The following is a 25,297-nucleotide window of genomic DNA, read 5'->3' on the forward strand; positions in this document are numbered from 1 at the left end:
TTACGTGAACATGGTGATACTGTGTCCTAACAACATGTACCGCGACACGCAATAAAAAGTATCATTTCCATGTTAAAAGGAGTTTTTGTCCTAACACATAACCTAGCCATTTGCAAAAGTTTAGAAATGCTTTCTATTTCCGCAATGTTGCGGCAGAACACAGCATATCTGTTATGACAACGATCACCTCAGGTACGATTATGGGCTTTATTCAATATTAAATGCTACCAATGTGAGTTTGAACATCATTTTACATGAACACGGTGACACTGTGTCCTAACAACATGCGCCGCAACATGCAGTAAAAAGTATAATTTCCAAGTTAAAAGAAGTTTTTGTCCTAAAACATAACCTAGCCATTTGCAAAAGTTTGGAAAGGCTTTCATTCGAGCAATGTTGCGGCAAAACAACAGCATATGAAGAGTCAAATGCAAAACCCTCCAAATCCATCTGACCTCTTTTCTTGTAAATAAGCATTTTCTATCAGGCTCCTCTGGTTAGGTTCAGACTGTTTCAATTTATAAGTAATGATAAGGTTATTAGCTAGTAAATAAAATAGCTTTTTCAAAAATGTCACTTTAGTTCTGGTTTTTAACAAGGTAGATTTTCTTTTGCGTCAAAACCAGCTAAAAATCCACCTCTGCTTTTTTTTGCAAAACCTCTAAATCCACCTATTGGGACAAGACATAGTAATTAGTTGAAAAATCACTAAAGATGCTTTTAGAAAGTATTTTACTAAATATAAACACATTACACAAACCACCTAAAATTTAAAATACATAAATATGTCAAGTAAGTGGCAGTTCATTCCACTGTGAAAAAACAGGGAAAAAGCAAAAAGGAAAATGAATGACTGAAATCTGTCAAGTAAGTGCATTAATTAATAACATTAAAACTGACATTAATTAAATCTTAACAATCTGTTGTCATTTCTGATATTTGGGATTTAGATTTAATGTAAGTAGAGCAATGTAAACATTGTAAACTAAGCTGGTAGGTTCAAATAATATAGTGTAAAAACATCAATATCTGTGCATTGTCCATTAATTTAAATAGCTTATAAGAGGTATAGTTATTATGAAGTAATATAAATAATGTATAGTTTTAATACATTATAATTATCTTTTAAAAAATAGCTTACTTTAGCAAATAAAACACAAATTTTATTTAAAACACAAATCTCATCCAGTTCATCAAACTCCGTGTTTTTAAAAATCAAAATCAAAAGCAGAATAAAACAGTCCTCCTTATAAAAGCCAGCGTATCAGCGTGCTGCTACATTGAAAACATATGATTTGATTCGCGCCTTCTGATTGGTTCTCGGGATATATTGGTTTTGCTGTCAAAGGCAAGTGGCGTTTAGGGGCTTTTGCAAACAAACTGTTATTTCTGAATGTGCTGAACGCTGCGATTTAGATGATTTGAAGCAAGTCTATTTGTTGAACATGTACTATGTGCCTAAAGCATTCGCTCAATGTCATTAGCTCAATTTTTGGCAGAAGTGGCGTTTAGCGGCTTTCGCATCAGAACTCTTCATAACTCTTCATTACTATTATGACAATGATCACCTCAGGTACTGATTATGGGCTTTTATTCAATGTTAAATGCTACAAATGTAAATTTGAACACCTTTTTATGCTAAATTTATTGCCATACTACTGAAAGCAGCAGCAGATAGTTTATCTTTTACAGTCGTCAAACTGATGTCAACAGAGAAGGGACCGCCACTACCAGATTTGATCTTTCTAACCCCAATATTTTAGAGAGTCTACTCAGCTCTGATTGGGCAGATGGGCTGCCCTCAGTAATCATAAACATTGTGGACAGTTACTATGTTGCGTTCCTTGATAAAGCATGGTAGAATTAGCTGAGTCAACCATAAAACCTCCCATCACAAGCACAACATGAGTATGTTTCCCACTGGTGTGTGTGCTTTTGTACATCATTTAATGACAGAATCTGTAAAAAAAAAAATCACAATGCTTAGTATAAAAAAATGTAGTTTGAGATTGGTTTGAGTTTTTCTTATAGTTAGCTTCCTTCAGCAGCAATGTAGACTAATACATCAAAAGTCCCATGAATTTCAAAAGTTTTTATATGTTAGTATCAGTATTGTTTTAGTAAGATATCTATAAGCTAGTGTGCTCTAAAACGTGAAAAAATTTGCCTTTAGAAGATATAAAACTGTTATCAGCATGTAAAGCTTGCAGTTTGTCCACCTAAATTGATCACGGTTTTATTCACGTCAACCCATACTACAGTTTTAGTCACATCATAACCAATCAAATACGCTCTAGTATCTGACATACCCGCCCCCTTCAAAGGCTTTTCATTTGATGCACTTAAACTCAACCACTCCCACTGCAGAGCGGTTATAAAACAAAATGCTATTGGCTGTTTTTAAAAAGGGGAGGAGCTACACCAGGAGCTCTCACCCATGCTTCATGTTTCGGTTGAGATTAACATCGAATAAAAATGCACATTTTAAAGCACTTCATGGGACCTTTAAGTATTTGGCTTAGTTTCTGATGTTTCCTGATTTTTCATGTTCCCTTTTTTTCTAAAATGATTTGTGCTAATCATAGGAGTGGTGTGATATCCCTGTGTGATAAAAGTACAAACATGTCAGTTGGTAGAGCTTTTGATACAACGCTTATATTCACATGGTAAGCAGTGGGCAGGACTTTTTTTAACTTATATTTACATTGATGAAACACTGAGAAAGATGATGAAACATGGCGCAATGCGGAAGTGCAGAGTTAGATGCGTCCCAAACAACTCAAGAGAAAGAGAAACTTGCAGAAGAGTTCCAGTTTACAGTTCCTTAAAAACCTGTCAAAACAAATTCAATTTCTTTTTATTTAATTCAATTATTTACTGTTTTTTTCATCGAATATGCAATGTTTTGTCATAAATTACATTTATATACAGCTATGGAAATACTAAAGACCACCTGAAAAATCTCACTTTCTGTGATTTACTGGATTTATTGTTGTGTTAAAATGCTAGTATTGGTTTCTACTCATTCATTCATTGATTTATTTTCCTTCGGCTTAGTCCCTTTATTCATCAGGGTTGCCACAGCGGAATGAATTGCCAACTTATCCAGCATATGTTTTTACACAGCGGATGCCCTTCATCTACAGCCCAGTACTGGGAAACACTATGGCCAATTTAGCTTACCCAATTCACCTATAGCGTATGTCTTTGGACTGTGGGGGAAACGAGAGCACCTGGAGGAAACCCACGCCAACACGGGGAGAACATGCAAACTCCACACAGAAATGGCAACTGACCTTCTGCTGTGAGGCGACAGTGCTAACCACTGACCCTGTCACCCCATTGGTCTATATAAAGGTCTGATAATATTTATCCAAATGTCTTTTTGAGGTTTATTTTTATTATTATTAACACTGGGTTGGGTTGGTTTATTAGTACTGGGTTGGGCCCCATTTTGCCTTCAGAACTGCCTTAATCCTTCAAGGCATAGATTCGGCAAGGTACTGGAAACATTCCTCAGAGATTTTGGTCTATATTGACATGAAAGCATCACACAGTTGCTGCAGATTTGTCGGCTGCACATCCATGATGCCAATCTCCCGTTCCACCACATCCCAAAGGTGCTCTATTGGATTGAGATATGGTGATTGTGGAGGCCATTTGAGTACAGTGAACTCATTGTCATGTTCAAGAAACCAGTCTGAGATGATTCGTGCTTTATGACATGGTGCGTTATCCTGCTGGAAGGAGCCATCAGAAGATGGGTACACTGTGGTCCTAAAGGGATGGACATGGTCAGCAACAATACTCGTGTGCCACGAAAATATTCCCCACACCATTACACCACCACCAGCAGCCTGAACCGTTGATACAAGGCAGGATGGATCCATGCTTTTATGTTGTTGATGCCAAATTCTGGTCCTACCATCCGAATGTCGCAGCAGAAATTGAGACTCATCAGACCAGGCAACATTTTTCCAAACTTGTATTATCCAATTTTGGTGAGCCTGTGTGAATTGTAGCCTCAGTTTCCTGTTCTTAGCTGACAGGAGTGGCACACGGTGTGGTCTACACCCGGTGTGGTGCTGCTGTAGCCCATCATCCTCAAGGTTGGATGTGTTGTGCATTCAGGCATTTGCACCCACGAAACTGCAGCTCACTGGATATTTTCTCTTTTTCTGACCATTCTCTGTGAACCCTAGAGATGGTTGTGCGTGAAAATGGCAGTAGATCAGCAGTTTCTGAAATACTCAGACCACCCCGTCTGCCACCAACAACCATGCCATGTTCAAAGTCACTTAAATCACCTTTCTTCTCCATTCCAATACACAATTTGAACTGCAGCAGATCATCTTGATCATGTCTACATGCCTAAATGAATTGTGTTGCTGCTCTGTGATTTGCTGAATGAAAATTGCATTGACAAGCAGTTGAACAGAATAAAGTGGCCGGTGAGTGAGTATTGCCAAATATACATAGAAAATATATACATTGTGTGTGTGTGTGTGTGTGTGTTATTAGGCTCAGTATGTTGAATCCTTTTAGTATACAGTGACTTTCTTAAATCTCTTTTAAACGACACTTCCCAACAGTACTGTTCATTCTTTTCACATGAAAACATTTTAATTAGCCCAACAAATTAAAGTGCAACTTCACAGCAATAAACAATTCCTCTGGGCTTTTCTAGAGCTGTGTTAATAATGCCAGACGCTTCACTGACTCCTCAGTGAAGAGCTGGTAAATGATTAGGTGTAGCTTCATGCTAATACTCTACATATAAGCCCTGCAGGCCATGAAAATTCCTGAGGTTGGACTGAAGGAAACACGTCTCAATCTCTTACGTTCACAGACAAGTGTAGGCGACGTCTGCTTCATTCCTATAACTACAGAAAGAAAACAGACACTTTATGGATTGACTGTCTTGCTAACTACACTGTAGCGTTAGCCAGAGTTAGCCATTTGAATGGTTTTTTGTGCATCTCGAAGAATGACATTGCAAACAGGCAATGGCGCTACGATGGCTGTGGATGTTAACACCATGGAGAGGAGGTTGGAATTCACACTCAATATCACCCGGACAAGGTAGTGCTGAAGATGGACTGTAGAGATGATTCATATAGCTGGAATTTACTGGATTACATCTGTGGTGTTGACCTTAATCTGCAATGTGGTAATGCGCTTGTTTTGGCGATTGTTTTATAACTTCCGATTCTGAAGTTTTAATGACTATGAATAATAAACGGCAGAAATCAATCAAACTACTCGCTCTACAAACAAGTGTGTTCATGACTACACATAAAAAGTAGAATAACATAATTAGAAAATATCAGTTTGCAACATCAATCAGCATTTTTTTTTTTTATAATAATTTTTTAGGGTTTTTTCACATTTAATTTGGATAGGATAGTGGAAGTTACAGACAAGAAAGTATTAGGAGCAGAGAGAGGGAAAGGGTCAGTAAAGGACCTCAACCAGGAATCAAACTCGGGTCGTCGCGAGCACCATGGTGCTATGTCGGTGCTCTTAACCACTAGGTTATTGGTGCCAACAATGAGCGATTTTTGACGTCTAAAAATTAATAGAAGTAAATGAGAGCAGAAGTCTCGAGCCAAAAAAAAATACTAATGTTGCACCTTTTTGTACACAAAGGTCAACAGGCATATATTATAACTCGCTATATACTGCAAAAAAAAATCTACCCCCCATAAAAAAAATATATCATAATATAATGATGGGCGACGCATTGTCGCAGTAGGTAGTGCTGTCACCTCACAGCAAGAAGGTCGCTGGTTTGAGCCTTGGCTGGGTCAATTGCCATTTCTGTGTGGAGTTTGCATGTTCTCCCTGCGTTTGTGTGGGTTTGCTCCGGTTTCTCCCACAGTCCAAAGACATACGTTACAGGTGAAATGGGTAGGCTAAATTGTCTGTAGTGTATGAGTGTGTATGGATGTTTCCCAGAGATGGGTTGCAGCTGGAAGGGCATCCGCTGCGTAAAACATGTGCTGGATAAGTTGGTGGTTCATTCTGCTGTGGCGACCCTGGATTAAAGGAGGGACTCAGCTGAAAAGAAAATGAATGAATGCATAATAATGATAAAATCTTTAATTGGTTTATGCAGTGAGTTATTATTACAGTAGTGCGTGTTCGATGGATTAGCTGACGTCTTTTCTTCAGAAACATGTACGTATGTGGAGATTTTGCACGATGGTGCCCTCTAGTGTTCAGTATGAACAAAAAAGAAATAACATTTATTATTATTATTATATGAGTAGGCTACATGTTCGATAGCTTGTGGATTTGAACCTGTTTACAAAGAGTTTCACTGACTTAGTTTCACTTTCACTTCATACCATAAGTCGAGTGTTCGAAATACTAAAGAACAACGTCTATATTTTATAGTATTCAATACAGTGATATAGGCTTGGTTAATTAGCATTGCATTATAAATATGCTTATAAAACCCCTAGAATGGTTTAAAGAACACAGATAATCCATATGGGCAGCGCAGTTGTGCAGTAAGTAGTGCTGTCGCCTCACAGCAAGAAGGTCACTAGTTCGAGCCTCGGCTGGGTCAGTTGGCGTTTCTGTGTGGAGTTTGCATGTTCTCCCTGCGTCGCGTGGGGTTCCTCAGGGTGCTTCGGTTTCCGCCACATTCCAAAGACATGCTGTACAGGTGAATTGGGTAGGCTAAATTGTCCATAGTGAATGAGTGTGTGTGGATGTTTCCCAGAGATGGGTTGGAGCTGGAAAGGCATCCGCTGCGTAAAATATGCTGGATAAGTTGGCGGTTCATTCCGCTGTGGCGACCCTGGATTAATAAAGGGACTAAGCCGAAAAGAAATTGAATGAATGAATGAGATAATGCGTATATTGCCACAAACGTTTGTGTATTGTCATGTTTGATCCGTTTATCCGTTTCTAGCATATTTATTTTCCTTGCTGTCCTGCAGTGATAGCTGACCGCAGCTGACGTCTTTTCTTCAGGAACATGTTTGTGGAGATTATGCGCGAGAGTGACCTCTAGTGTTCAGTATGACTGAAACAGAAATAACACTTTAAGGTATGATTGAGGGATGCAATGAGTTATTATTATAGTAGTAGGCTACATGTTCGATAGTTTGTGTGTTTGAGCCTGTTTACAAATAGATTTACTGACATACTTTCACTTCATACCATCAGTCGAGTGTTCAAAATACTTCATTTTTTGTGACCAGATGTGATATCACAGCATACAGAACAACGCCTATATTAAAAATACCTATAATGGCTAAAAGAACACAGATAATCCATATATTGCCACAAACGTTTGTTTATGGTCTTCATGTTAAATCCATTTATCCATTTCTATCATTTTTATCATCTTTCAGTAATAGCTGACCGTAGCTGACGTCTTTTTCAGAAACATGTATGGGGAGATTTTGTGTGAGGGTGCCCTCTAGTGTTCAGTATGATTGAAAAATAAATAACATTTAAATGTATGCTCAAGTTATGAGTTATTATTTAGTAGTAGGCTACTTGTTCGATTGTTTGTTTGAGCCTCTTTACAAAGAGATTTACTCACTTTCACTTTCACTTCATAACATCAGTCGAGTGTTTGAAATACCTTATTTTGTGAAACAGATGTGATTTAATATCCCAGTATAAAAAACAACGCCTATAATTTATAGTATTCAATACAGTGATTAATGCTAGGTCAATTAGCATCTCATTATAAATATGCTCATAAAATACCTAGAATGGTTTAAAGAACACAGGTAATCCATATATTGCCACAGACATTTGTGTATTGTCTTCATGTTTGATCCATTTATCCGTTGCATCTTTATTTTCTTTGCTGTCCTGCAGTGTTAGCTGACCGTAGCTGACGTCTTTCTTCAGAAACATGTATGTGGAGATTTTGCGTTTGGGTGACCTCTAGTGTCCAGTATGAATTAAAAATAAATAACATTTCGATGTATGCTCAAGGTATGCAATGAGTTATTATTACAATGGGGTATGCCGAAGCATGCAAATAGGACTTTTAATTTGCCAGTAACCTGGGTTAATCGTTTCCGGTGAATTGTATGCCAATGCAAAATCGGCGCGTTTAAGGTCTGTTTTCTTAAAAAATCAGCAATCTCCACTGGCTAAGTGATATCCGATATAAAGTGGGTCTCAGATTGTACAGGAAGCACTGCATTAAATAACATTTTCCCCACCATGTCTTTATAATATGAGCATTTATCTTACCCCAGTATATTCAATGGAGCTTCTGTGCTATCCTGCTGATTCTGACGGGCGTGTGCGAGCAAACGGTGTTTTGTTTCGTTTTACGCTTGAGCAACTAAATGGATGCCAAAGTCTGTTTAACTGATTGTATTTGAATTACTTTACAACACCGATGCTGTAAAATGAACCGTATAAAATGGAAAAAAACTCAAGTAGGTATCGCTGCAGCCCAGAGACCTCCAAGTGGGAGGGATTACTCCGCAAGTAGGTTGGGTGACCTCCAAGTGGGAGGGACTTAAACCACAAGTAGGTTGGGTTTAACTGCTGTAGGTGAGTAGACATTAATAAAACACAACAGGTTACTGTGAGGTTGGGTTTAGGGTTGGGTTTAGGTGTAGACGTTAATAAAACACAAGAGGTTACTGTGAGATTGGGTTTAGGGTTAGGGTTAGGTGTAGACATTCATAAAGCACAATATTGAACTCTAAATACGACTCAATAAATAAAATATATGAAAAATCCAGGTTTGCACAGCCCACTTGTAGCTCGAAGGACCACTCACTAGGAGCTCAAGTCTCACCCACTTGGAGCTGGCTCTGACCTCCGCTTATACCCTTCTCAAAAAACTCACAATAACAGGTCACTGGAAGTTTATCAGTATGGGAAACACACTAGCTCGGCATATACCCTACAGTAGGCTACGTCTTCAATAGTTTGTGTGTTTGACTTACTGACTTACTTTCACCCTAAATTCACTTCATAACATCATCATAACATCATCATATTGCCACAATCACTTGTTTATTAGCTTCATGTTAAATCTATTTATTAATTTCTAGCATCTTTATACTCTTTCAGTGATAGCTGAAGTCTTTTCCTCAGAAACATGTATATGGAGATTTTGCGCAAGGGTGCTCTCTAGTGTCTAGTATGAATGAAACAGATAGCATTGTCATGCAAATTTTTTTCAAAATTAAATTTTTTTATTTCTTTCATTTCTTGCTTCAGCACATCTGCCTGCATATGATCCTGAAAAGCTTGATTAGCTACATCAGTGTGCTTAAATATGGTTGAGCTTTGCAGAAGAATAAAAATGAAAATAAATACTTTTCTATAAAGATACAGACCTTTCATTGGACTCATTATTATCAATAATATCGTTATCGCTATAAATACCAGAACATATTGTAATATCATTTTAAGTCCATATCGCCCATACTTAGTCTGCTTAAAGTTGTTCTTCCAGGAGACGTTTGGTTTCAATCGATGAGTGTTCTCACCTTACAGCCTTTCTATTTTTACTTCCTTCATTTGCGGAGTGATGTTCACTGATGATTTCACAGACATCGCTTTCCAGGCGCCGCTGTTTGTGGCTTTTTGCTCATTTATGGCTCTGCACTCCTGAAAATGAGAAAGATCGGATGAATTCATGCCCATTGTTTACTGCGAGAAAATATTCTTAATCTCCTTCACTGATATTTTCATCATATATTTTTTTACATATGAAAAAAGCAAAGATTATTTTGTGTTCCTTCAAATGCTTACGTTTTTAAAAGTTCATTTCTGTGAATTAAATTTTTGAGGAGATTGTCTATTGTAAAAAATATTTTTAAAATAATTTGTAATAATTTGTACATCACTTCATAAATTTAGGATAGCTTGTTTTGTTTTGTACTTGTTTGGTATAGCCAGATTTTGATAAGGAAATTACTCCCAGTGAACTGAACCTTCTCCTAACATTAGTGTTTAGTTGACAATGATATACTGTAGTTCATCTTTATGAAACTATTGCAGTATTTACTAGTAGTTTTAATTTACTTTTTAATATATTCTCATTTTTCTATTAACATTTTTGTTCAAATTTTCCTTTTAAATGTTTAAAAAGTCCTTTTACAAAAACTAATTATTAATAAAAATATACTTAATAATATATACTTACTGTGTTTCCTCTAGGATTTTTTTCAGCTGTGGTGGCAGAATCTGTTGGGCCTTTTACACAGTTCTACCAATAACCGGGGACGGTATTTCATTGACAAATGTTGTGAGCGCAGTATTACAACTGGAGATCACATTCATGTAATATGAGCATGTGAATTTCTGTGCTCGAGCGCCGATTTCCTCTGTTTGTGCACAAAACTTCTTGCACGCCCTCAAATACACGCTGCTCAAGTGCAGATTTTCTTGTGCGCTCTCAAATAAATGCTGCTGAAGTGCGATTTAGTGCATTTATGTAACGAGTATGTCTCCAGCATTTATTCGATTGGCTAGAAATATTTATGAATGTCTCCAATAGACCTACCGAGCGGCATTAATGCGTCCTGAAGTAAAGTGAAACGGCTATAAACTCCAGCAAGATAAAGTCATTGTATGCAGAGCCATAGACCATTATCTATAAATAAAATATAATTATGTAAACTGTGTTCGTCATAACTGAAAGCTACGTCGTGTTTGCTAGCCTCACGCATCACTCACCTGTCAGTCAGTCAGTCAGCACGTCACCTTGGGTTAAACAAATAACGCACAGCACTACTACGATTACAGAAAAGTTTGCGCTGTTATAATTCACTTACCTTTTAATACGTTTGGTGCGATTATAACCCGCTATTTTAAAAAAACGACTGAATGTTTTGAATGAGAATCTGTAATGTAGCCATGGCGCGATGAATTTTGGTGTGGCGCCCCGCCATGGAAGAATGAATGTAGAAGAAACCATGACTTAAGTATATCTGTTAACTGTATAACTGTAAATAATTATAGTTACAGTAATGCCTGAGATTTTTGTTTGTTTTTTGTTTTTGTTTTGTTTTTAAGTGGCTTAGTAATCTACACTTTATTTCTGTTCTGCTCTAGAGGAAGAACGTCATGTTCGAGCCAACGATCGGGACTACAACGAGAGATTCAGTTATGCTGTGAGTCTCTAAATATTTTTTATTAATGTAATGTAATGTGTATTTATAGCACATTTATTGTGTATGGCCATACACCCAAAGCGCTTCACAATCATGATGGGGCTCTCTCCACACCACCACCAGTGTGCAGCATCCACCGTGAGTGATAGAGCCAATTCAGTAGATGGGGATGAATGGGAGGCCATGATCGTAAGAGCCGATGCAGGGAATACCGGGGTTACACCCTTACTCTTTACGAGAAGTATTTATAAAATACACTTTAATGGATAATTTAATACATAATATGAATAATATTCTGTTTAATTATTGTTTTTACGTTATTGTGAGGGTTGGGTTTAGGGTTGGGATAGTGGTGTACGTAAATAAAATACAATTACTTGATCATTTATAAATAATATAATAATAAATAATATAAATAATTATCATTAACTTGGGCAGTACAGTGGCTCAGTGATTAGTACTGTCGCCTCACAGCAAGAGGGTTGCTGGTTTGAGTCCCGGCTGGGCCAGTTGGCCTTTCTGTGTGGAGTTAGCATGTTTTCCCCAAGTTGGCGTTCTCCCCACAGGCCAAAGACATGTGCTAAAGGTGAATTGAAAAAACTAAATTGGCCGTAGTGTATGTGTGTGAATGAGTGTGTATGGGTGTCTTCCAGCACTGGGTTGCTGCCTGAAGTGCATCCGCTGTGTAAAACATATGCTGAATAAGTTGGCGGTTCATTCCGCTGTGGCGACCCCTGATTAATAAAGCAACTAAATCTAAGGAAAATGAATGAGTGAATGAATCGTTATCTTATGGCCACAGCTGTATCCCTTCTAGCCCCAACTCATTGAGTGCATGTCCAACAATGCTGTTTATTTTAAGTGCACTTATTATTTTTAGAATTTGTAGAATTGTCAGTGTAAATGCACTACTTATACCATTATTATACAAAATGGGGTAGAACAGTGCATAAATATGTAATTTTGGATGCAACTAATGATTTTATTTTCTGTATTTTTCCCGCAGGACAATCGCATCAAGACTGCAAAATACAACGTCTTCACCTTTCTGCCCATTAACTTATTCGAGCAGTTTCAACGTTTTGCGAATGCCTACTTCCTCGTGCTGCTGATACTGCAGGTTTGCCAGCCTTTCCGGGTCACTAATGACATTACAAAAGCAGCACACTGAAGCTTAATATGGGGCTGTTTTAGAAAATACATATGACCAGATTTCATCCTGATTTTCAGGGGCCTTCTTTAAAGGTGACACAAAAATCAAGATCTGGGAATAACTGAAACTGCTGTTTGACATCTTTGTTTGTGGAGCCCAAAAGTAAATATTTAGAAAAATGTCCATGAAGTGAAAGTCAATATTCACATGGACAAATGATATTTAATGAAGCGTATTAAATGAAGGATTTCATGAACACGGTTAAAGCAGTGATTACATTTTGTCATACAGTGCTCAGCATAAATGAATGTACCCAATCACCATCTTTTAAATTAAATATTTTCTACAGATTTAATATTTTCTACAGTTTTTGCAGATGCCGTTGTTATCTTTTCACAGATGTTATAGGGTCATCTGAAATCTTGGTTATCCCAAGATAGAAACAGAAAGCAGATGGAGAAAGTTGAGCTTAGCTGCTGTTCACAACATTTCAGGGAATAATTACATTTATATTTGATCTGAAATGGCTGTAGTACGGAGTCATGAGAAACATTCTGAGAAACTTGTCAAAAAACATATGTTTTTTGGGATTAAACTTGGAGAGTGTTTGAACTTCAAACATTTTCATAAAAGCAATAGCAGAGCATAAGAGCCACTGTAAACGTGAAAACTATCTACAATACATCCATTGGATCTTATACTATCCTCTATTCCCAGAAGTCCTTTTTTACAAGATGTAAAATAAGTATTTTGTGTCTCCAGAATTGTGTGCGTGAAGGTTTAGGTTCACATAACCATCAGATTATTTATTATACCCTGTTGAAAATATACTTTTTTTTGTAATAGATGTGATGTAGAGATAGCTAATCACACACACATGTTTTAGTCATGTTCTAAAAGTTCTGGCAATTATTATTTAGTTTTTTTTAAATGTTTTGCATGTAACAATTGACCCTTGCCCTATTATAGGAATATTTAGTTTAATCACAGATCCCAGTTTATACAATAATACCAAAAATATGATTTCTTTTTCAACATTAATTGCTGGACATCTTATTCTGCTTAAATGAATGGACAAATTTCCTCTAACTGTTAGTCAATATATTAGGGACCTTATGTACCATCTTACAATGGAGAAGATTCGGTACTCCACCAAAGGTTGCAGTCAAAAATTTTATCTTATTTGGCAGCCAGTGCTGATATATATAAAACAAATGAATCCAAACTTAATATTTTCAGTTTGACCTTTGTTTATTCCATCATCTTATTTTATATCTAAATTATTTTATTTCTTTAGTTTACATTTGCTAAGCCTATTGTGACTCGATGTGTGTGTGTATATATGTACAATAGATGAGTGAACAAATAATGTAACTTTTATCTACTTGTATGTATGTATGTATATTCATGACTTAATGTAAAACAGATTTAAAATAGGCATAACATAATTTATAGAAATGGTGCAGTGGGGCGGGGGGCTCTGTTGGAGCAAAGATAATTTGTCTCTGTTTTTCAAATACTTTTGAAATTGATGTTTTATTGACCAAAATGTTAATTAAAGATTTGAACAATATATATATATATATATATATATATATATATATATATATATATATATATATATATATATATATATATATATATATATATATATATATATATATATACATTTTTGGTATCAGAAGGTATTATAGCTGTTTTGCTCCTGTGCCTTTAAATGAAAATGAGCTGGTTCTCTCCTCATACTCGAAGTAGATTTTCTCTTGGGACATGTGGATAATAGATATTTTTTATGTTGGACCTGTAACCATTAGTTTTTGAAAAGTGTTTTATATATGACCAATACTTAATTTATATTTCTACATTTTTATATAAGCATTCATCCTGACATTTTAATAAAGTGAGTACAGGACTTTACATATGGTCAATATATATAAACTATTAATTTATAAAATTTACAGAAATTATACTATATCACAATATATATCATCATCATCATCGAGGTATGTAATTTTTGTTGTTTCACCCATCCCTACATCAAATCAAAGTTTGAAGCTTTAAACTATATTGCGATATATATTGTTATTGTGATATGAGATTTTGTCGTTTCGCCCAGCTCGACCTTAAATCAAAGTTCAAAACTTTAAACTATATCACAATATATGTCAGCATCGTGATATGACATTTCGTCGTTTTGCCCAGCTCGACTTTAAATCAAAGTTCGAAGCCTCAAACTATATCACAATATATATCAATATCATAATATGAGATTATTGTCGTATCACCCAGCCCGACTTCAAATCAAAGTTCAAAGCCGCAAACTATATCATTATATATATGGTTATTGTAATATGAGGTTTTTGTCGTATTGTCCAGCCCTACTTCAAATCAAAGTTCAAAGCTTCAAAATATATCATGATATAAATCGTTATCATAATATGAGATTTTTGTCGGATCGTCCAGCCCGACTTCAAATCAAAGTTCAAAGCTTCAAACTATATCACAGTATATATCATTATCATATTATGAGATTATTGTTGTATCACCCAGCCCGACTTCAAATCAAAGTTCAAAGCCGCTAACTATGTCACGCTATATATGGTTATCGTAATATGAGTTTTTTGTCGTATTGTCCAGCCCTACTTCAAATCAAAGTTCAAAGCTTCAAACTATATCACGATATATATCATTATCGTAATTGATCGTCCAGTCCGACTTCAAATCAAAGTTCAAAGCTTCAAACTATATCACGATATATATAGTTATCGTGATGTGAGATTTTTGTCGGATCGTCCAGCCTGACTTTAAATCAAGGTTTGAAGCTTCAAACTGTATTACAATATATATATTTTCTTATTGTAATATGAGATTTTTGGCGTATCGCACAACCCGACTTCAAATCCTAATCGGTAATGTTGTGAATTTCATTGTAACTTGTTGGTTTGGTTCATGGCTTAAAACAGTTTAACAAAGACCTTCTGAATCTCTATGGGAAACATATTTCCAGAAGCAGCGTTTCTGAACAAACATGCGGTCACTAATGCACTTGTGTGTTCTCCATCGTGTGTTCTAGTTGATTCCAGAAATCTCCTCTCTTTCGTGGTTCACCACTATTGTGCCTTTGGTGTTGGTGCTGGCCATCACAGCTGTCAAGGATGCTACTGATGATTATGTGAGAATCTCTTCATGTCCCGTTCATTTTCACGACTCTGAATTCTGCGTTTACAATGGCCATCCGCTTGAAATAATCTGACGTTTGCTGTTTTTGGATTTTAGTTCCGCCATAAAAGTGACCAACAAGTCAACACCCGGCAGTCTCAGGTACTCGTCAAAGGAAAGTAAGTGCATTCATGCTGTGTGTCAGCATTTTCTGCTGTATATTCATCGCAGTTGAGATGCAATTATTGAACTGTAAAGGCTTTTTAAGAGAGGTTTGGGGAAATGAACAATGGTTTGTCTGTGTTTCAGACTGCAGAATGAGAAATGGATGAATGTACGAGTGGGTGATGTTATCAAACTTGAGAACAATCAGTTTGTTGCTGTAAGTATCAATTCCTTGTTGATGTACTACAAAATAAGCAGATCAAATGTAACACTGTAAAATAAATATCAAGATATATAGCATTGCATTACACTTACGAAATACATGGAAATATATTGGAGAATATAATGACATATATTACATTTCTATATATGGGAAATTTCTATATTTACTAAATATAATGACAGTATTTTTGTCTTTTAGTCATATCAGTTTCTTATGCGTTTGTATTTATACTGAATGTCTTTGAGTTATGCTTTTTTGTAACAAATATTTTAGAAACCATATAGTTCAGGAGGGCGTCACGGTTAGCACTGTTGCCCAAACAGCAGGAAGGTCGCTGGTTTGAGTCCTGGCTGGGTCAGTTGGCATTTCTGTGTGGAGTTTGCATGTTCTCCTCGTGTTCCTCGTGTGCTCCGGTTTCCCCCACAGTCCAAAGACATGCGCTATAAGTGAATTGGATGAACTAAATTGGCCGTAGTGTATGATTGTGTGTGACTGCAAGAGTCTATGGGTGTTTCCCAGTACTGGGTTGCAGCTGGAAGGGCGTCCACTGCATAAAACATATGCCGTTCATTCCACTGTATTTATAGCAGTCAAATCTTTTATGATTAACAATGAATTACAAGGAATTACAACAGTTTTGAAAAAGGCTTGAGGGCTGAATTCAGTTAAATTTTGCAATGTATTACTGCTAAATATATATGCTAATAAGTCTTTATTTTTATTCTCGTGAACACTATTGTGTCTAAAATTAAAATGAGAGACATTCTCCATGCTTAAGTTCTTAAAGTGAGATCAGGTAAAAACCCCTTGTTTAGGAGACTTTTCTGCTGGGGTGTCAGGCTCAGTTCCTGTTTTAACCCTGCTTTAACACACTTACATGTAAGTTTCAAACAGGACTGAAGGGATGTTTCTCAGTTCTAAGAATACAGAGAACAGACTTGCGTTCTTGTGAACACCGGTCTTGCCGGGTCACCTCGGAAGAATGAACTCGGGAGACCGCGAGAACACATAATGCCTCCTACGAGAAATGAGATGCTGCGTTCTTCCTGGTGGTCACATGACCTTTACGTATGTTTAATGGAAAATTATTTAAACATTACAGCATTCATACAACAATTTATAGTTTTATTTCAATAAATATAACATGCACAAAGAAACAAGACAAAAAATCTAAGTAAAAAGAGCATCTTTTGCAGTGTGGTTACGTGTGCCGACACACACATTCCTATCCCAACTCTCTAACTTATTCAATAAAAAGGTTAAAACCCCCTAATATGTATAATTTTAAAAGATATTACTGGAAATGTTTCATAAAATTTTAACTGTTGGTGGCGCCAGATGGTTTGAAAGGCAAATTGGCATCTAAAATTTTTAGTTATTCATCTGTCATTCCACCAAATTTCAGACCTTCTTACCATATAGTTCATCTGACAAGCATCGGGATTGTAATAATCCCAGTATGGCTGCCATTATCTGTAGATTTAGCAGAAGAAAGCCCTGCAGTGTGCAGAATCCCGAGTCCAGTCAACCAGCACGTGATTTATGAGTTTTTGCGTGGCTTTGAACATCTCCTCTGTCTTTTCTTCTGACAGGCTGACCTTCTCCTCCTCTCTAGCAGTGAGCCCTATGGACTGTGCTATATCGAGACTGCAGAGCTTGATGGGTGAGCTGTTTTTCTGCAAGTTCTTTACAAGGTCCAGTGAAACTAAAATGACGCTTCTTAGATGTTACTGTCAGTATGTTAGTCTCCAGGATATCTAAAAGCTAGCTAGTGTGCTCCATAAAAATTAACCTGATAAAAACATCAAAAGTTTGCAGTTTGTCACGTCCGCCGAAATGGATCAACGATTTTTTTTGACATCACTTAATTTTTTTTCATTGTGAAATATGTACAAACAGTACAAACAAATACACTACCTGACAAAGTCTTGGCACCTATCCAAGTTTTAGGAACATCAAATATTAACTTGACTGCTAGTTGATAATTTGGTATCAGAAGTTGCTCATATGAAAGGCGGCAGTGGCGTAGTGGTTAGTGTGTTGACACATGCGCTCACGGCGACCCGAGTTCGATTCCCACTTCGTGGTCATATGCTGATCCTTCCCCTCTCTCTGTTCCCCATGCTTTCCTGTCAATACTCTATACTGTCCAAAACATTAAAGGTGAAAACCCGGAAAAAATAATTCTAAAAAAAAAAAAAGAAGTGGCTTATATGAAAGGTAAAGGCCTCTAGATGACGCTTGTTTTACCAAAATAAAATATGATCATGCCTTGATTTTTAATTATTTAATTAGGACAGTAAGGTCTGACTTAGACAAAGTCTTGTCACTGAACAGAAATAATGTCCAGTATAGAATATAAAGTCTTGCTGCAGTGGAAACAGAATGAATATTGTGTATGACTCCCATAAGCTTGGACGACTGCATCCATACATCTCTGCAATGACTCAAATCACTGATTAAAAAAGTCATCTGGAATGGCAAAGAAAACGTTCTTGCAGGACTCCCAGAGCTCATCAAGATTCTTTGGATTCATCTTCATTGACTCCTCCTTCATCTTACCCCAGACATGCTCAATAATGTTCATGTCTGGTGACTAGGCTGGCCAATCCTGGAGCACCTTGACCTTCTTTGCTTTCAGGAGCTTTGATGTGGAGGCTGAAGTATGAGAAGGAGCGCTATCCTGCTGAAGAATTTGCCCTCTCCTGTGGTTTATAATGTAATGGGCAGCACAAATGTCTTGATACCTCAGACTGTTGATGTTGCCCTCCACTCTGCAGATCTCTCACACGGCCCCATACTGAATGTAACCCTAAACCATGATTTTTCCTTCACCAAATTTGACGGATTTCTCTTTGAATCTTGGGTCCATGCGGGTTCCAGTAGGTCTTCGGCGGTGTTTATGATGATTGAGATGCAGTTCAACAGATGATTCATCAGAAAAGTCTACCTTCTGCCACTTTTCCAAATGATCAACTGAAGTCAAGTTATTATTTGTTGCTCTTACAACTGGGATCGACGGCAAGACGGCAAGATAAGTAGTGTACATGTCACAACAATTTTGAAAACATAATTAAAAAATTAAATTAAAAAAGAGACAATCAAAGTATAAACAATTGTCAGGGGTAAAATAATAACAATAAATAGATAAAATAATAGTAAAAATCATTTAATTAACCAAATAAAATGTACATAAAGCTTCAATTGTTTTTTTTTAGCTTTTCTATTTCCAATATTACACAGTGTAGCGCCATAATGTTTAATCTCTTTCTTAAAATGGTCACAATTTGGATTAGCTTTAGCTCATTTCTCTACAAGAATATGATATATTCCAAGTAATATCATTAGCTGTATAAGAAAAGTTGCACTTTTTGAATCACTTCCATCTTGTACACAAGCAAATATCATACATCATACACTCCAATTTGATCCAAATGTCCTTGAAATAAAGTTAGAAACAACAATCCAACAAAAATCTTGAGTTGGCTGTGTCCGAAACCGCCTACTTCTCGGTAGAATTTAAACATAGTACTTGGCTGCTAGAAACGTATGTTTTATACAGTATGAATGTTAGCGCAGTATGAATGGAATTCATATTACGTCCACCATTTTGTCATGGTCACATGACATACCTGCATGAGTTGCGTCGATTCACTCATTTATGAATTTTCTCACAGAGCATCATGGGATAGCGCAGCGTGAATGTGATGCGCACTTCAGAATCTCGCTGGAAGAAGTAGGTCATCCCGGGTACTTCTCACACACTGATTTTCGAATTCTGTGAATTTGGACATACTACTCAGCTCGCATACTAATTTTAGCACACGATATAGTATGGAAGTATGCGGTTTCGGACGCAGCCATTGAAAAAATTTACGTCACATCATACTTCAGTTCCTCATCAAATCTTCTGACCAATCAAATGCTCTCTAGTATCGGTAAAATGCCCCGCCCCCTTCTTCTCATTTGCTTTTCATTTGTTGTGGTGATCTCAACACTCTCACTGGCATAGCTGTGATAAAACATGCTATTGGTTGTTTTATTAAAAAGGGGAGGGGCTACTATATGCCTCGCCCCTCTCTTCATGTTTCAATTGAGATTACGTCATTCATTCATTCCTTTTTTTTTGGCTTAGTCCCTTTATTAATATGGGGTTGCCACAGCAGAATGAACTGCCAACTTATCCAGTATATGTGTTACGCAGCGGATGCCCTTCCAGCTGCAACTCATCACTGGGAAACACCCACACACTCTCATTCACACACATACACTACGGACAATTTAGCCTACCCAATTCACCTATAGCGCATGTCTTTGGACTGTGGGGGAAACCGTAGCACCCGGAGGAAACCCACGCGAACACTGGGAGAACATGCAAACTCCACACAGAAACACCAACTGACCCAGCTGAGGCTCGAACCAGCCAGCTTCTTGCTGTCAGGCAAAAGTGCTACCCACTACGCCACTGTAACACCCAAGATTACGTCAAACATCGGATAAAAAAATGCATATTTCAAAGCTTTAAAATCATGTGCCTCATGTACAACAAGCATCTCATATTGATTTTATGACGACATGACATGAACATGAGCTTGTTTCACACAGTCGACTCTTTTTTTTCCCGACAGAGAAACCAACCTGAAGGTGCGCCAAGCCTTGACTGTAACCTCAGACCTCGGGGACGATGTTGCCAAGCTTGCAGACTTTAATGGTAAAGCTTTTTTTTTTTAAATGTACGATTAGTGCACCATCAACAGAACTGAACCAGAGTCAACATGAGTAAACATAAACATTTATTGCAGCCGCCACATTGATTAGATTGATCTGTGTGCTTTCTCTTGTGGGGGTTTAAAGTATGCTCGCGTATATCTTTGGAAGCTGTCAAGGAGTGTTTGTAATGAGATTTGTAGTGTTTTTGCTTGAATTGCATTCAGGTTAATTTACAGCCAGTGCATTTGTGAAATTGGAAATATATACAATGATTTGGTGATGGCTTAGGTCAGTAGTTCACAACCTTTTCTGTATGCACATGTTATGGGCCTACTAATAATATTACATTTTTAAAAATGCACATTTGACAGTCACTTGAGTTGAGAAGGGATGTTTTTTTTGTTAATACAGTAAAAATTGTTTAACTATATGGTTTCTAAAATAATTGCTATGAAAAATCGTAACTTGAAGACATTCAGTATACATACAAATGCTTAATTCAAGAGTTCGCACTTAGCTGATTAGAGAGCTCTGAGCTCATTTGCAAGGCGAGAGGGGAGTTTGAGCTCAGGTAGATCTCAAGAACTCCTCTGCTGTAGTAGCTAATGAACAGATAGTGATTGCTCTTAAGAGATAACTACTTACTAGGAGCATGTCTATGGTGCAGATTTGGATTAGTCAATTCACTTAAGTTACATGTTTTTGGATGGTGGAAGGAAACCGGGAAACCCGGGGAAACCCACGCGAGCATGGGGAGAACGTGCAAACTCCCCACAGAAATGTTGGCTGGTTTGGTAATGGCCAGAACCAAAGACGTTCTTGCTGTGAGGCAACAGTGCTAACCACTGGGCCACCGTGCCACCCATCTAAGAAAGGAGGAGGAGTAGGGGTGGAAGGGGGGATTCTTCAAAACATAGATGACTGTTGGAATGGAACTTAGGGTATTTATAGTGGCTTAAGCCTCCTTTCCACTGCACACGACAAACGACAAGCGACAGACCGGAAGTCAATCATTTCCAATGGAGAGTAGTCAGGGAGCTGCGTGGAGTTCAGATCATCAAACAAATTCAGACCCGAATTGAGTTGCGGATTTCAGGATCTGGGGGAGGTCAATCCAGCCTCTCCCTGATCCCCTTGGCTTTGCGCTGGTTGTGGAAATTCCAAATTCACCCAAAACAAACCATTATGATTGGCTAAGATTGGCAATGTAAAATGCACTTTAAAACCAGCTTTCAAAAGTTAAGGTTAGGGTTACGATATGCCATTGTTGTGTAAATTAATGTTCAAAAGTTTCTCTTTTTAGTTGAAAACAATCCTGTCAACATACGTCGAACTTTTCGACGACTAACCATAATAGAAACTTATGTACAAATACTCTAATGGGCATTAGTTGAATTTTTTTCACTGACAAACTGACAAAAATGAAATGCAAATCACAGGACATAGTTCAATTGAAGAGGATTAAACTCATTTAGATTGAAATTGAAGGCTTAATTACTGCTCATTGTATTTATCTATTATTATTTAGATTTCTTATGTATTGTTTGTATATTGCTACTTTTATTGTGAATTTTGTGTAAATGTTTGTTTGGACCAAATTTGTAAGTCAATCAGTTTGAATATTGAAAAATTATATATAATTAAATTCAAATCTGTTTTAAATGACAAAATTAATGTACTGACTAAATACAACAGAATGTCTAAATGAAGCCATGAAAAAAGTGGTTACTTTTTTCTGAAACAATAGTGATCTTTAACACACGGATAATCTGCAGTGTGTTGTTATTTGCTAGCTGGTTTTAAATTATGCACCATTTGGCAAAAATGTCAGGATAAATGAATGGCGTGATAAAAGGCCAGAGCTATTGATAAACCAAGCATAACTGAATATTATTTGTTTCTGAATGAACGTCAGCTTCATCTGCGTGTTGCCTGTTGTCTCCCAGGGGAAGTCATCTGCGAGCCTCCTAACAACAAACTGGACAAGTTCATTGGGACTCTCTACTGGAAAGATAACAAGTACCCCCTGGACAATGAGAAAATGCTCCTGAGAGGATGTGTGCTCCGTAACACTGAATGGTGCTTCGGCTTGGTTATCTTCGCCGGTACAATATTCCTCCATTAACTGTTCAAGCATTTTCACAGGACATTGATTAGCTTCCTTGAGTAGACGCGTACAATGCCTTGTTCTCTTTAAAAGAGACCTATTATGCAAAAATCACTTTTATAAGAGGTTTAAGCACAGTTGTGTGGTAACAGTGTGTGAATACAGCCAGCATCTTATGGTTAAAATAAATAAACTCTATTTTTTATAATCACACTTCATAAAAGCAGTCTGCAGAAATACTTTGATGAACATTTTGCCATTTTACATGTCATCAGATGGGGAAGGCCCCGCCTATTAGTGACCATCTCTCCGTCATTAGCATAAACAGCACTGAGTGAGAAGCAGTCATCCACAATTAGAGTTGAGTTATGCTGACACAGAGGCCTTTATAGCTCCACCCCTATTTAAAAAGAGCACAATCTGATTTGAATTTAAAGCGACAGTCACCAAAACAGCATGATTTGGATCTAAGCCTAAAAGGGGCAGTTTCAAAGAGTTATCAAACATTATTTGTGTGGTCTTTTGAGCTGAAACTTCACATACACACTCTAGGGACATCAGAGGCTTATTTTTCATCTTGTAAAAGGGGGCATAATTGGTCCCCTTTAAATAAGGAGTGCATTATCTGTTATTTGTGCCGAGATGAGGGGATGTTTTCTGCTTTTTCGTCAGGACTCCAAACCAAGCTGATGCAAAACTGTGGGAGGACAAAGTTCAAAAGGACCAGCATCGATAAACTGATGAACACCTTAGTGCTGTGGGTGAGTGTGTTCATGTCATGCTGGGACTGATCGATGTGTGGTGTCTCACTTAGTCACGCCGGCAGCCTTTTAAAAGGGCAGTTCATTTTGTTATTCGGCAGCACCTGACATGTGTTGACGCTCTCCTATTATGGTATTTTAAGGGGTTAGTTCACCCAAATAATCACTTTCTGTGATAAATCACTCACTCTCATGCCATTCCAGTGTTGGGCATGTTCCTTTAAAGAAGTAATTAGTTATAGTTATTAGCTACTAGTTAAGCCGCCGCCATATCACCCTGCAGCCTAAGACTGGTTACTCACTGAAGCTAAAGACGGCTGAGCCTGGTCAGTACCTGGATGGGAGACCACATGGGAAAACTAGGTTGCTGTTGGAAGTGGTGTTAGAGAGGCGCTCAACCTGTGGTCTTTGTGAGTTCTAATGCCCCAGTAAAAGTAAACATTGCGATCATTTTTGCAATATTTCTTGCATATACATTTTTTAAAATGTCAATAAATGAGCAGTTTTCTGTATTTTCATGCTTTTATTTTAAAAAAAAATCCCCATTTGTTTATGCTTTTGAATTGCATTATGGGAGATATTTTGTCCAACAGATTTTAACCTTGAAATGTTAAAAAAAAACTTTTATTAACATTTTGAATAGTTTAAAGTGACATATTGTATGGGTTGGTGTTGGTATATTTTGCTACAAAACCCTTGTAATAAGCTGCCAGTACATTTTCTGCTAATTGACCAACTTCTTATTTCTCTCTATATAATATATAATAATAACAATAAAATAAAAGTCACCTTGTTAATCTGTGGAGTTGAATTTTTAACATCAAAAGTTGACAGAGCAGAGATTAAGCTCCCATAATGCAATGCACAACCATAAATAAACATTTGAGAATCACAAAAGATAGAAACTGTTAATTAACAGATATTATTTTTACAATGTATGTTATATTTGTGAAATTCTTATATGTCATATATGTAATTTGCATATTTTTCCATGTATCAGATTTCTATACAGCTGCCATCATGCAAATTTGTCACAAAAATGCTAAATGCTGTAAGTTTGTGCAGAAGTTAAATGATTTAATCGATAAGGGGGTTTTGCAGAAATGATTGCAAGACTTTTGGTCTTAGAAACTTGACAGACAGCTATGTTACAAACTACATCAAAAAGTAATATCCACTAATAAGCCACTTTATGAAGACCAAAAGCATTGAGTGTGATGATATATTTGTTCCCTTTCCAGATCTTTGGCTTTCTGATCTGTATGGGGATCATCCTGGCCATTGGGAACACTATTTGGGAGCAGAGTGTCGGCAGTGACTTTTGGGCATATCTTCAGTGGAAGGAACTGACAGTCAATGCTGTCTTCTCTGGCTTTCTGACCTTCTGGTCCTACATTATCATCCTTAACACGGTTGTGCCCATCTCACTGTATGTTAGGTAAGTCAAACCACACAGTATCAGTACCCAGTTTCACATCGAATATTAAGTGGAGCCATAGCCTTAAGTGTAAGTGCTCTGACATAAAGCATGGTTGCACTTCAGACAACCCATGACCCACAGTTTCAATTCCAAGTCTAGTCCAATTATAATTTTAAGTAGTAATTTTCTAATTATAATTTAGATTCATTCTTATCTTATACGTATGTATCTGATTTTATTACAGTGTAGAAGTTTTGCGGCTGGGCCATAGTTACTTTATAAACTGGGACAGACGAATGTACTACGGCCGTAAGGACACTCCTGCTGAAGCGCGGACCACCACTCTTAATGAGGAGCTGGGCCAGGTGGAGTTCATCTTCTCCGACAAAACAGGCACCCTCACCCAGAACATCATGGTGTTTAATAAGTGCTCCATCAATGGGAAGACCTACGGTACGCTTCCACCATTCCTGACACACTTA

General features: G+C 37.2%; 1 protein-coding gene across 1 annotated transcript in view; it reads left to right on the top strand.

The window, feature by feature from the left end:
• Positions 1–25,297, top strand: part of LOC130219694 (phospholipid-transporting ATPase ID-like) — a 62,189-nt gene that overhangs the window by 12,333 nt on the left and 24,559 nt on the right. Inside the window, exons 3-13 of the mRNA XM_056452155.1 lie at positions 11,059–11,117; positions 12,124–12,237; positions 15,344–15,442; positions 15,547–15,608; positions 15,739–15,811; positions 17,410–17,480; positions 20,446–20,528; positions 22,474–22,632; positions 23,307–23,395; positions 24,637–24,833; positions 25,060–25,268. Coding sequence (XP_056308130.1) covers positions 11,059–11,117; positions 12,124–12,237; positions 15,344–15,442; positions 15,547–15,608; positions 15,739–15,811; positions 17,410–17,480; positions 20,446–20,528; positions 22,474–22,632; positions 23,307–23,395; positions 24,637–24,833; positions 25,060–25,268 — 1,215 coding nt within the window. The remainder of the gene's footprint in view (positions 1–11,058; positions 11,118–12,123; positions 12,238–15,343; positions 15,443–15,546; positions 15,609–15,738; positions 15,812–17,409; positions 17,481–20,445; positions 20,529–22,473; positions 22,633–23,306; positions 23,396–24,636; positions 24,834–25,059; positions 25,269–25,297) is intronic.

This window comes from Danio aesculapii, chromosome 25 (genome assembly GCF_903798145.1).
Source record: "Danio aesculapii chromosome 25, fDanAes4.1, whole genome shotgun sequence".
In the NCBI taxonomy this organism is placed as follows: Eukaryota; Metazoa; Chordata; class Actinopteri; order Cypriniformes; family Danionidae; genus Danio; species Danio aesculapii.